This window comes from Hyperolius riggenbachi, chromosome 2 (genome assembly GCF_040937935.1).
Source record: "Hyperolius riggenbachi isolate aHypRig1 chromosome 2, aHypRig1.pri, whole genome shotgun sequence".
Taxonomy (NCBI): Eukaryota; Metazoa; Chordata; class Amphibia; order Anura; family Hyperoliidae; genus Hyperolius; species Hyperolius riggenbachi.
The window spans coordinates 497,730,950-497,745,513 of record NC_090647.1 but is presented as its reverse complement, the minus strand read 5'-3'; the positions used below and the strand labels follow the sequence as shown (position 1 = coordinate 497,745,513).

The 14,564-nt window shown below is 44.1% G+C and overlaps 1 protein-coding gene across 1 annotated transcript in view; it reads left to right on the top strand.

The window, feature by feature from the left end:
- RUNX1 (RUNX family transcription factor 1) overlaps nucleotides 1-14,564 on the top strand; it is a 125,178-nt gene that overhangs the window by 72,603 nt on the left and 38,011 nt on the right. Inside the window, exon 4 of the mRNA XM_068270454.1 lies at nucleotides 7,919-8,113. Coding sequence (XP_068126555.1) covers nucleotides 7,919-8,113 — 195 coding nt within the window. The remainder of the gene's footprint in view (nucleotides 1-7,918; nucleotides 8,114-14,564) is intronic.

The following is a 14,564-nucleotide window of genomic DNA, read 5'->3' as shown; positions in this document are numbered from 1 at the left end:
CAAGTTCCTAAACCTATTCTAATGTGTTCTGGCTTACTGCAGCTCTTTCTACTATAACCATCTCTGTAATAAATCAATGTATCTTTCCCCTGTCAGACTTGTCGGCCTGTGTCTGGAAGGCTGTCAAGTTCTTCAGTGTTGAACTGTTCCTCTATGCACACTCCAGTGTGTGTTTTATTTACATAAGCCAGCAGCTTCTCTGCTATCTTATCAGTGATAGAAGAAAGCTGGATAAAAATCCTCCTCTGGAGGCTGTGAAAGGAGCTGGTCTGTCACATACTGAGGAATTAACGACATAGGCAGAGCTGTCTGCAGGAAGCCTGTAATGTTCAGTGCATGAGAGTAGCTGGGGACAGAAGGTAAACACACACAAGTGATCTCTTGAGATTCGGAAGTAAGGCTGTATACAGCCTGCTTGTGTATGGATGTATTTTCTATGTGTGGACATATTGTACATCAACCTACTTCCTGTTTTGGTGGCCATTTTGTTTGTTTATAAACAAACTTTTTAAAACTGTTTTTGACTACTTTTAATGCGGCGGGGAGCGGTGAAATTGTGACAGAGGGTAATAGGAGATGTCCCCTAACACACTGGTATGTTTACTTTTGTGCGATTTTAACAATACAGAATCTCTTTAATGGCTTGTTTGCATAGAGATAACAACTGGAGTTTCTAAACTCTTCCTGTACTGGAAACAATTAGACTGTATGTATCTGATCTTAATGTTTTATTTCTTAGCTGCACTACACATACAAATCATAATATCATATATTTTTTTTCGCTTCAGTGTCTCTTTAAGAACTGGAGACTACTGGTACCACAAAATGGCACTTACTGACGAATCACCGCACCTACCCGGCGCTCTCCCATCTCCGCAGGCCCCTCTCTCTGCCATCGCTATGGCGGCAGAGCTCAGTCCTCCGGTCAGGAGTCGCTTTAATTGGCTCCTGACCCTGTCCATCAATGTAAGCCAATGTGATTGGCTCACAGTGATCACGCAGTCAGGAGCCAATGAAATCGGCTCCTGACCAGCTTAGAGTTTTGCCGTCATATAAACGGTAGGGCAAGTAAACTGTGGCAGGTGCAGAGTGGTGCGATCGGCGGGAGTGCGCAATGGGGAAGTTGAAATCTACGTCCTGTCAGAGCCACGCTTCCACCTGCAGGACATAGATTTCAACCAACGTGGTCCGGAAGCAGTTAAAGAGGAACTGTAACGACAAATAGTAGAATGCAGTAAATTATTTAGGATACCCACTTTTACATTATATATCCTGGTTACAGCAACAGAAACACTTCCTATAGGTATATATTGCTGTATATTGATATGGTAGCCTAGCCATCCCACTGAGGCTTAGCCTAAGCTATTTATTATGCCGAATTTTCACCTCCCAGAACATTCTGGGAGACCAGGTATCAGTTATACTGCCTTCAGAACTCTCAGTAAACAAACATTCCGCAGAGATCACCTGCCAGTACTAAACACGTCGCCACCTGAGATAAACAAACAAACAAACAAACAAACACAGAACATTTATATCGCGCTTTTCTCCTGGCGGACTCAAAGCGCCAGAGCTGCAGCCACTAGGACGCGCTCTATAGGCAGTAGCAGTGTTAGGGAGACTTGCCTCAGGTCTCCTACTGAATAGGTGCTGGCTTAGTGAACAGGCAGAGCCGAGGTTAGAACCAAGGTCTCCTGTGTCAGAGGCTGAGCCCTTAACCATTACACTATCCAGCCATCATCCAGCCACCAGATAAGATAGACCAGTTTTATTCATAATGTTATTTTGACTACAGTCTCTATGTAAAGCAGCCCTGAACTCAGAACTTTCTCTCTTCTCTAAAAGATAAGCAACAGCATAATAACTTTCAAAGAAAATATTTCTTTGTTACAGCTGATATAAATCCTGTAGTAAATCTGCAGTGTGTCTACTTCCTGCTTTCATGAAAGCAGACATACTATTAACATTCTGTGTTTACAAAGCAGCTGCTCTGCCGTGGCAAAGGAGATTCCTGAACTGACACAGCTGAGAGATCAAATTACAGTGGCGATTAGTCACAGATGAGGGGGAATTAAACAAGCGAAAGCACCAGGCCTCTAGACTCCCTTCAGGTCCTAGGCAACTGCCTAGAATTGCCTTGTGGATGATCCTGCTCTGCTAAAACATAAAAGAACTGGGTAGAGTTTTCCTTTAGGCTGCTTACACACTAAGACGTTACAGGCGCACGTTAGTGCGCCTGTAACGCTCCCCCAACGCACAGCAATGTAACACAAGTGGGCTGTTCACACAGCCCACGTTGCGTTACATGTAACGCTGCACGTTCTGTGCAAAGTGCAGCATGCTACGGCGTTGGAGCGGCTATAGCCGCGTTAGACTGTTTGCACATGCGCAGTGGGGGGCGGAGAGGAGGCGGGGAGAGCCAGCTACAGTAGCCGCGCACATGGCTACTTAATATTCACTGCACTGGCGGCAGCTGATTGGCCGGCGGGACCACGTGATGCGGAGTGTCTCGCTCCGCATCACGTGGACCCGCTGGCCAATCAGCGCCACTCTGGGAGACATTATAGGACTCGAGCCGCCTAACGCGGCTCACTCTACCGTCGGCTCTTGCAGCACCATACGTTGTGTTAGGTGCACGTTATGCGACCTTAACGTGCCACCTAATGCAACGTCTTGGTGTGCAAGAAGCCTTAATGTCAATCTAGGTTATCTCATTTATAAAAAAAATCTTTCGAATTAGCAGTTTTCAGACTGTCTTCACAAATTCAAAATATAATAATAACGCTTTATCCATGCAAATAAAACTGCCAGTGAGTGTCGGCGGAGCGCTATCTGATTGGAAAACCGCAGTTCCACTCATGAAAGAAACTCATATTTACAGTTAATATCAGGAATGAAAAATGATGGAGGGTCTGCCAAATCGCATTGCCTTGTGCACTGTGGCCTCGGCTGTCCCAGCCAGGTGGAAGGGAGCCAGCACTTAGTGGCCATTATTCTCAAGTTTATATACAGTAATAGGTGTGTTACCGCCGGAAACGCCTTCATTTCATAACAACATGGATTCCCTTCAGCAAAGCGACAGAGACTCATCAACAACACTCCCAGGTCTCTTTCCATTATTGAATGTATGTAGATCAATCAATAAGTACCAGCAACAGTTATGAATTAGGCTGGTACAAGAATACCATTAGAACTATGGTGGCATTGTGTATGCATGCATTGGTCAGACTGCAAGGTGGCAGGGCATAGACAGAAGTCACTAAAAACATTGCAACCTGCGGTCCAGGAAGTGGCTAGCAAAGAAATTCCTCACAAGAAACTTTAAAGAGGAACTCCAGTGAAAATAATGTAACAAAAAAGTGCTTAATTTTTACAATAATTATGTATAAATGATTTATTCAGTGTTTGCCCATTGTAAAATCTTTCCTCACCCTGATTTACATTCTGACATTTACCACATGGTGACATTTTTATTGCTGGCAGGTGATGTCAGTGGAAGGAAATGCTGCTTGCTTTTTTGGTGGTTGGACTCATCTGTAAACAGCTGTTATTTGCCACAACGCAATGAGGTTCACAGACAGGAAACTGTCAGGACCATGGGAATTTGGGGGCTCTGCAGCCCTCGTTTAGCGGCAGGGATGCGGCGGATTACTTGGGAGCACTGAAGGGAACTATAAGGTAAAATAGTTTGCTTCCGTGTCTCTTTTGCTTTTGCCGGCGCGGGCCAAAAAATATTGTACCCCTGCATTAATGGTACAATATTTTCCTCAGATGTGATCCTTTGATCAGATTTTTATGATCGATTTGTGCAGAAAACAATGAATGTGGAGAAAACCAACGTGAGACGATTCTATGGTCAATTGGAATGCAAAATTTTGTTGATCGGGTTTTACGATTGTATCTAAAGAGCGAAAGTGCCCTAATCAACCTGTTTATGGGAACATTTACCTTTCCGATTACGCAAATCTGATCGAAAGATCGCATCTGAGGAAAATATTGTACCATTAATAGGCACTTTAGACAGGAAGTGAGGTAAAATCTCGCCAACCAGGTTACAGACAGGAAGCAAAACGCACAGCAGTTCTCATCCTTTCACTCTAAAAATAAAGAAAATTTTTACTGGGGTTATCCTTTAATGCACAAAAAGCCGCTCTATTCCACATTGAACTTTTTCTTTAAAACGGGGGAGTGGGTGAAATATGTATTTTTAAGGTGTGTGTAAATGTCATTTTCCGTCTGAAATGAAAATGTCGTTTTGGTTTGAAACAACTTCCTTCCTGTGGTTCTGGCCGAGATGTCACGTTCTGTATAGGAAGCGCACGCTGCAAGCCTGTGGCCAGCCACTCGCTATGAATAGTCAGCCTTTGTGAGGTGACTGAAATCTTCCGTGTTGTGTGGTTGGTATATAGCGGGGTGCCAACTGTGCAAGGCAGTAGTCATAAAAGCGGTATTCTTAGGGAACACTGCAATTACACTATTCATACATATAGATGAGGTATCCTTTATGTGCTGGAAATATTCCAGCAGGGAGTTTAAGTGAGCCTCCTGCACTCACCTTCAATTCTGCTGATTGCTGTTACTGGGCAGATGGGAGACCCAATGAGCACATGACCACCAAAACCTACTTCCTGGTCACCTGGCCTCCCTTGTTGCAATACAGGCCTTCGTGGAAGTGTCCTTTCCCGGCAGCTCAGTGGTTGTAGCGAGGTCCTGAGAATTTAAGGCCTACCCCCAACCCTTACCTAAAGCTACATATAAACATTGATCATTTCAGGTGACAGTTTACTAATGATCGTTGTACAGACATGCTTTCAGCCAAGTCCCACACTGTTCTGTGAATAGCAGAGGGGGGAAAAAATCACCTGTAAGCAGCAGCAAAACTGCTATAGGGGGTGGCCGAAAATTATCTAACTGAAATGAGGAAACAGGCAGACTGAAGAAGTTAGTGGAAAGAAGAGTGGGCTTGGCCATATTCAAATGCCTCTTTCACACCAGCTACCTCCAAGCACATGTCTACTGGACATAACCATAAGGATCTGCAGAGCTGGCCACAAAGGGGTAATCTGTAAGCTGCTTAGAGAGGAGCTGGAGAGTGAGAGCTGTTCATTGGCTGGGGAACACCCACTGAAAGCATCTCTGGGTCACATGACTAACTTTGCCAAGAGGTATTTCAGAACATTGTCCCCTATTTAGCTGTTGTAAATGTTGGTGAGTAAATTAGGGCTTTAAACATTTACTTGAATATTTTATATCATTCTAATAAAAAAAATGTAAAGAAAAAAAAAAGATTGCTAAATACAAATAAAACATAAAAAAAAAAAAAAAAACACAGCATTCTTGGGATTTCCTGTTGGCATTTGAACGGTTAGTGAAATTTTTTGGCAACGCCGAGACGGTAACGTCGGCGGAATTGGCAGCACAGGCCCTCGGGCCTTTTCTTTCATGCAAGGATGCTGCTTAAAATAGCCAGTATGTAGCAGACAGCGAACATATGTAAACAGCTTGCGTGACTCAGTGTTTGCATTCATGTCCAACGTCAGGAGCAAAACAGAAGGCCCACATTTGCATGCTTGACATGGGAAGGAGCGTGAGCAGTATTCTGCCTGCCAAAGACATATATATATATATATATATATATATATATATATATATATATATATATATTGTACATCCGCAGAGGGCTGTTATTTTCTCAGATAAGAATCACGGGCATAAAGCTGGCTCCGTTTCTGGGCGCGGTGTGAAATGCGATCCAGTGCCGCGGTCGCCGGAGGAACTGGAAGCAAAGCGCTCAGATCTCCAGTCCCAATAAAAGTTTACACATACTTTCATTTTAGAAAATGTAGCAACTGGAAGTTAGCTTTGAAATGTAAATTTCAGACAGCTGGAAAAAATTACCTCTCGCTCCCTGTTGAAAGCAAGACAAAAAAAAAAGGAAAAAGATCTAGAAGAAAGGCAAGCGGGCGGCCGTATTTAGATGCGATGTGGTTTCGTCTAGACTTTAGGGGCTTCTGTGCAAAACTTTGAACGCTATGTAGGCTGAGGTTAAAGGCCAACTCTGACGTGAAGTGTTACTTTTTCTAGCTCTGAGTTGGCATAACCTTAAATCAACTTCTGTGAAAATTATATGTCATAATGATAACTACTTCTATAGATTGAGGGTTGGTACTGTTCACACTGTGAGCAATTACGATACATCTCCAAAGCTCTAGAGCAGTGTCAGTTTTTGAGGGTGTTCTCACTGCAGCCTGTCGATTTTGAGAAAATAAAAAACGATTTTCTTAAAGGAATGTGCAAAAACGTGCATTCCTTCAAAATTGCTCTGTAAATTGCCTTACAAAATCGCTAAGCGCTTACAGATTGCAATTTGTAGTGTGAACTGGGCCTTATGGCTCATACTCACGGGCAACTTTTTGGCCTGTCGGCAGCACACGTGAGCGTGTGCGCGACAGCCCGGCGACAGCTCGTTGCCAGGTCCCTCCGCATACACACGGCGGAGGGACCTGGCAGGGCGGAGGGACCTGGCAACTGATGCGGCGGAAGCTATCACTGTTGCGCCCCCCCCCCCCCCCCGCCGGAAGCCCAATGTATAACTTATCTTGTTGCTGTCGCTAGTCCGCGTACTCACGTGGACTAATGACAGTTGCGGCGGCAACTGTCGCCAGGCGATTGAGCGGTTCAATCGCCCGGCGACATCAGCGACGAGCGACAGTTCGGGGTGCGCGCCGCGTGTTGCGGTAACATTTGTAGCCCGTGAGTATGGGCCATTAGGCTGATTTAAAATAGTCAGATTTCAACTTTTATAGAAATGTTTAGCCCCACCTCTGCTTCTTCTCAACCTTCCTTATTGGCCCTTGAATGTGATGGGTGGTCCTGATTAGCAGAGTAGTCCAAAAGATCTGCTAATTTGATTTTCTTTGTGACTTTATCTATACAACTAAATTCCAGGATTTTCTTTTTTTCTTTTTTAAATAGTGTGGGCAAGAAAACTTTAGGGGAAGAAGGGTATTATTCCTGTCTTTTTTCACACTGAAGAGATTTTACCTCACTTCCTGTATCCAGGACCTCCCTGGGGACAGGAAATGAGGTGCAGATAACTAGCAAACTAGTCTGTGATTTGTGTGACTCTTTACCACTGTGTAAAGATTGTTTTGCTTGTTGTTGTTGATTAGGTTGGAGAGAGTTCCTCTGGACAGAAGGCGGTGACAATTCTCATAGGGGAACATAGGACAGCCATAAAAATCCAAAACAAGTTCTGGCCCTTTCCAAACTATCCCAATTTCAAATATGGGTGCTTAACATAACTTAAAATGAGGCCTTTGTCAGTAATGCTATATTTGCATTACCAACTTTAGTTCTGTGCTGAAATACTAGCTTGTCTCCATCATTGTTTGCACTACAAACATAAGTCACTTGTAGACCACACTCAATATTTGCACTTTAGAAGCGGGAACTTGAACTTAGCGAATTCATTTAGAACGGGCGAGGCAGTGAAAACATGTTCAAAGTACATTACTCAAGTAGCGATGAGAATACACTGCAGCTAGTTTACAATGAGTATCAGCACGCTGTCACATTTTATACTGTGCGTCAACATGCCCTGTAACTCAAAAAGTCTGTAAAAATCAGAATTACTTGTATATCGCATTGTAGATCAGTGCCCCATTTAAAGACAATTTAATCACACTTAAACGCTTTAAAACCCCATGCAAGGCACAAATGTTTTTCTAGGTCTGTGAAGTATTTAGCTGCAGAGCCCGCTTTTATCTGTGTAGAATATTCAGGCCTGAGCCTCACTCCATAGATAGTTGGAGAAAGGTTCTCTTTAAGGTGCTGTATCCTGTACACATTTATAATTCAAGCGCAAATTCATTTTTTTCACTGTTCTCCATTTGTTTTCATTGTTCCCTACTAACAGGACATAGGCAAAAACTGGATGAGCAGACAAAACCGGGAGGCTTGTCGTTTTCTGAGCGACTGAGTGAACTGGAACAGTTACGCCAGAGAGCCACCATCAGGCTCAGCCCGCACCACCCGACTCCCACATCCAACCATCGAGCATCTCTGAACCACTCCACGGCCTTCAACCCTCAGACACAGAGCCAGATACAAGGTAGGCCTCATGCATGCCTGTCATGACAGCCGCCATTTTGAAATGCTCAGGTCTGAATTATTAGCATCGCATTTTCCATCCCTGAGGGACAATAGACTATGACTATGTTAGGGAATAGGCTGTGATCTCCTCTGAGGAACAGTTAGCAACATGACTACAGACTGTAAGGGCTGGAACCCATTTGAGCATTTTTTTTTTGAGCATTTAGGGATCACTTTAAATCGCTAGCTATTTCCCTAAACGCTTTGCCAACGCAAGTGGATGTAGAGGAACCTACTGGAGCAATTGCGATTAGGGAAATCGCAATCGCAGGACATGCAGCATTTTGGGAGCGATTGCTCTCCAATGTAAAGTATTGAAGCGTTGGCAAATCACTCATAAATCGTTACACTTAGAGATTTGTGTGTGATTTTGAATTACTGCAAACTGTAAAAAAATAATAATAATACTTTGAAACAACTAATCAGATTTTAAATTGCAAATCGCAATTGCTGGCAAAAAGCTTACACTTTTTAAAATCGCTACCAAAATCGCCGAAAAATGCTCATGAAATCGCTTACAAAACGCTATATCAAAACGCTAGTGATTGCGATTACCGTTTGTGACCTGTAGTGCGTTTCAGGCCTCAGGGCCCATTCATCTTTGAACCATATGGCGTTTTGCCAGTCGCAAGGGCACCGTTACTAACGTAGTAATCGCAGTGCCTTTTTCACAGTAGTGAGATTCAAACCCAACCACAAACATAGTGCCTGCTGTATTTTCCCTGTGTTTGCATCGTGTTAAATCAATGAGAGTGCAACTAAATCGCCTAGTAAAAGTGGTACTATGCGATTTTATTATTTTTTTTGCGATCTCCCATTTTTAAATCATTCCTTTGATTTTTTCTTCTACCTGCCCCTGCAGAGTCAAACAATGAAAACACATTGATCACGCCCATATTTGCGTCAGAGCGCACGTGTTAAAATTAGTTGTGTCAGGTGATCTCTGCCAAATGTTTGTTTACTGAGAGTGCCAAAGCTAGTACAAGATATACTTGGTCTCCCAGAAAGTTCTGGGAGGAGAATTCTGCATAGCTAAACAGCCTAGGCTAAACAGCTAAACATAAATGGGAGGGCGAGGCTACATTTAATATACAACAATATAGATATAGGAAGTGTTTCTGATGCTGAAACTAGGAAAATTAAAAGTGGGTATCCTGAATAATGTACTGCATTCTATGTCTATACTGTCACAATGTCACTACGGTGCCCCTAACCTCACCGTGTGCTGTTAGGATGAGGGAGGAATTCTGTGCAAAAGCATGGAGAACATGCAAATTTCATGTCGATTGTGTCCTTGGTGAGAATAAAACCTGGATATTTGCAAGGCAGGAGTGCTATCCACCTATCCACCATGCTGCCCATCATGTCAGTTACAGGTTCTGAATGCAATAGACAACTCTCTGAGGAAGGGGAGGAAAGTTATTGATTATTCCCATTGCTGCTTTTCCAGCATCCTCTGCCTGCTCTTTCTCCCTCAATCAGAAATGTGAATGTTTTTCCTAGATTTAGGCTTGAGCCGTTTTGACAACATGGAAAGTGCTGTGTGCGTCCCCCTGCGTGCCGTGCAAAACCTCGGGACCACTACTTAAAATGTTTGCCACGGTCTTTAAATCTGATACAGGGAGCTCTGCAGGCGCTGGGGAGACAACAGGTGACCAGCCCCACACGCAGTCACACATGTCAGGCATGTCCCCCCTGCGCGCACATGAAATCCCACTGATGCCACGCTGCTTAGCGGCTTAGCTTTCCCTCTCAGGAAACAATTGTGCAGACAGCTCTAGCTGGAACAATGAGGACCTATTGAAGGAAGACTTACTAAACACTTATAGCAGGCCAGTTAAAGAGGAACTCTACATAAAATATAAAAAAAATACATGGTGTAGCTCTATATTTATATCGTTTGTCGAGCACTTTAGCTGGTCACAATTACATGCAGCATTTATTAACACCACACTTGTTTTGTTTGACATGTGGAGGTGTTACCTAGAGTCGGACAAAAACGCCTCTGAGCATGGCAACCGCAGATGCAACTACATGGTGGGGCAGCCTATCCGCAGCCAGTGCCAAATGCTAGAAATCTCCCGGCCAGTGAATAGAGAGGCCCCATTCACACTGGGAGTCTCAAAATGGTAGCAAAATCACTAGCGTTTTGAAAAGCGGTTTTCCTGTGATTTTTCACTGTACAGGAAAGCGATTTTGGAGTGATTAATCACTGGGGATCTCTACAGTGTGGACACTACCATTGCCTTGCATTGCCACAGCTCTTTTTCAAGCGCTAGTCATTTACAGACAAGCTGAAATCACTAGTAAAGGGCTCCAGTGTGAATGAGGCTGACCAGCTGACAGCCGGTGAATTCAACGCCTTCAGCTACTCGTGGAAAAGAGGCCTAATTGTTTTGTCTGTCGAATTATTGATATCTATACAGGGTTCAATTGCATTGTTGAGGAATAATGGTCCTCAGTGACTGACTAAAAAGGCCTAGGTCAGATTATGTGCTTCCCTGAGGAGATGTGTTAGGGCCTTGCAAACGCAAAACGCTAGCGATTAGCGCTAACATTTTGCGCTGGTGATTTTTACAGGATTAACACGTAAAAATCACTGTACACTCTTGCGATTTTTCAGCAATCGCCATTAGCACTTTTTTAGCATTGTAATCGCGATCGCTCTGAAATCGCAATAAAATGCTGCATGTAGCGCATTTTGCAAACAACGTCATTTAGTTGACATAACACCATCGATTTAAAAAGAAGTGTTTTTATTGATTTTCAAAAAGGTATATTTTTTCACGATTGGCAAAGGTAAACATAGATAACTGGTTGTGCAACAGGCACTTGTACAACTTACATGGCAGGGGTTACATTTTAAAATTGGTTGGTGAGTTTTGGAGAGATTTTGGGAGAGAATTCCAAAGGAGGGGAGAGGCACATGAGAAATCCTGTGGGGCTAGAATTCTACTTTAAAGTGGTACTCACTAACAATTTAAAATAAGCATTTTTTTTTCTTCTTAAACTGTCTGTGTGGCCCTTTAGAGAAGCCTGTGTAGTTTGTGGGGCAGAACATAAGGCTGATATAAGTCAGGTTGCACGAGATCCCGGCAGTGTACAGAGCCCCAGTGTGCACTATTAATACCTCTGCCTCTTATTACACAGATCACAGCTGTGTTCTGGGGCTGCGGTGTTAACAGAAGCAAACCAGTAGCCTGGGCCAGGCTGCACAGCAGTGAGTGGCGTGCTTCTGTACAGCATGGATGTGCGTGATAACAGCGAGACACTCACACCAGCATTGGGAAACCTTTCAAAGAAGCAGGCTGGGAAAAACAGAAGTAGTTCTGTGAGTCTGTGGACAGATATTGTGTGAAACACCACAAAATGGGAACTGCTTCATCTGCTAATGAGAACGCAGGAAATTGCCTAAACGTATTAAATCTGCCACAGATTGCTCCCTGGTCAGTGATATGTATATTAAGCGATTATTATTATTTGTATAGCGCCAACATCTTCTGCATCGCTGTACAGATTATATTGTCTTGTCTGATCCTCAAAGGAGCTCACAATCTAATCCCTACTATAGTCATAGGTCTATGTATGTATCATGCATGTATGTATCATAGTCTAGGGCCAATTTAGGGGAAGCCAATTAACTTAACTGTATGTTTTTGGGAGGTGGGAGGAAACCAGAGTGCCCAGAGGAAACCCAGACATAGGGAAAACATACAAACTCTGTGTAGATAATGCCCCGGTTTCAAACCAGGAACTCAGCACTGCAAGGCGAGAGAGCTAACCACTACGCCACCATGCTGCCTGATTATGGCAAGTTTAGAATCCAGAGGCTTGCCCCTCCTGAGGTAAGTATCAAGAAAAGTGCATTGCAAACCTACTGGGTTGGCTTTAAGGCCAGGGTGTCAAATTCAAATATAAAGTGGGCCGACATTAAAACACTGGGACCAAGTTGTGGGCCAATCTCAATGTCTAGTGGGTATTAGAAACCAGGGACCCTTATAAAGTTCCCTGGTGTCTTATAACTCCCTTCCATTCTCTATAGAGCTCCCTGGTGTCTAATAGCCTCCCACCATACAGTTCCCTGGTGTCTACTGACCCCCCTCCCCTGTAGAGTTCCCTTGTGTCTAGTGACCCCCTCCCCTATACAGTTTCCTGGTGTTTACTGGTCCTCCCTTTCCTATACAGTTCCCTGGTGTCTAGTGCCCCCCTCCTTCCCCTATACAGTTCCCTGGTGTCTAGTGCATTCCCACTTCCTCCTCCATATTGCTTTCCTGTTGATCTAGGGCTTCACCTCCAATATAGCTTATCTGGTGGTCTAAAGTGGGCCAAACATAATGCAAAGTGGGGAAACCACCTGAGGGCCAAAGTTGATGGCTCAGTGGGCCAAATCTGCCCCGCAGGCCAGAGTTTTGCATGTATGTTTTAAGGGCTGAAAATCACTTGTGATCGGTTCTCTTCAGCACAATGAGCTTTGTATATAGGAGCAGCACTGCCGGTCTCCCTGGTACGCAATGTTCCTCCACAGCTGGAAGGGTAATAAAAACATGCCCTCATGAAAATGTTTCTCTTTACAATCTGCCCCGCGCACTCACACCTCATGCACGGGGGACGCTACACCTGTTAATCTGAAACATCTAACCAAACAAGTACAGAGACAAAAGACGGAGCATGAAGAAACACCACATCAAATGAGCGCAAGGCTGAAAGATTACCCTCTCTGTAGGCCTAGCATAAATTAAGAGCAACAAAGGCGTTTATCTGAGGACGGCCTCTTTGGGCATGCTGAACCGTGCAAAGTGATATTCTTGTTTTGTGTGCTGACCTTTTTGTAGTCTCCCAGGTGCAATAAGATTTTTCTTTTAGCTGTCAGGCAGCGCCGCGTCTTCTAATCTTCTGAAAATGTCCTTTCTACTGAGATCCCAGCAAATCCACGGAGGCTGCGTTTGCGTTTCATAGCTCAGAAGTTTCACAAGGGCTGCTTTTCCGCGCTGTAGAATATTGATTCAGCCAGTAAATGTTCTCACGTGGCCGATACTCAGGTGTGTTAAAGAATATATGTCCTCATTTAACTGGCTGGTCTACCTGTTAAAGGGAAACTGAAGTGAGAGGGATATGGAGGCTGCCATATTTATTTCCTTTTAAAGTGAGTCGAACCTACAAGATAAAATCATATACTTACCTAAGGAGAAGGAAGGCTCTGGGTTCTGTACAGTCTTCCTGTTCCTTTCCTGGTCCCCTTGTTCCACTGCAGGCTCCTCCTTTTAAATCTCCCGCCACAGGAGGCTTCAGAAGTCTTTGGGAGCCCGAGTGCTCCTGAAAACAGACGGCTCTTTACTGCACATGCGCAAGTGCACAAGAGAGCATGCTCACGCGTGCGCAGTATGGTGCAGTCCATCTTTGGGAGCACTTGCACTCTGGAAGACTTCCGAAACCTCCCACAGCGGAACACATCGGTTGGAGACTGCTATCGGGGGAGCCAGCGGTGGAACGAGGAGACCAGGAGAGAAACGGGAAGACTCTATAGGACCCAGAGCCTTCCTATCCTTAGGTGAGTATCTGATCTTTTTTTGTAGGTACCCTTCAGACTCTCTTTAAAGGATACCAGTTGCCTGGCAGTCCTGCTGATCTCTTTGGCTGCAGTAGTATCTGTAAGAAACAAATATGGCAGCCTCCATATCATTCTCACCTCAGGTTCACTTTATACCACACAGTCATTCTGCTGTAACTGCTATATGAGCGTTCACAAAACCTCTTAGGCTACCAATAGGTGGCAGGCTTCAAGAGGTACAATACATGTGAAATATTCATATGTAGTATTTCATTATTGTCCGTTAGAACACGTTTTTATAAAGTTACACATTTTCATTTTTACATCTGAATGAATAACCTCCCTTTTAAGTCCCGTGATGTTAGGGGGGATGGCGTGCGTATTTTCCACTGTATATCCCCGTGAAAACGCCCCTCGCAGGGAAGCGAAGGAGCCGCCACAATTACCCAGAGCCGTTAAGGTAGTTGAAAGTAAATACTCAGCCTGTCTGCTTAAATTAGAAGCGAGGTAACTTTCTTACAGAAAAATATAAGAAGCAATTATTTCTGCTTAATTTATAGTGCCAAGGTTCCATCTGAAGGGAAGCGTATAGCCAGATTTGGGGCAACAAGAGAGAACAACATCAATCTCTCACACAAAAGTGTATTCACGGGTGGAATGCTGTAGGGTAGGCAGCACAATGCCGTGTTTATCAGACTTCCTGGCAGGCACGTCTGCAGGTAACATGTCTGTACAGCCACACAGCTCTCACAACACAATAGAGAGTGGCTTCATACCAAGCCTGCAGAATTGACGCTTATTTGTGAGGTCGTGAGAGGAAAAGAGCCAACAAAGATGGCTCTGCTAGTGCTGCCATTTTGTA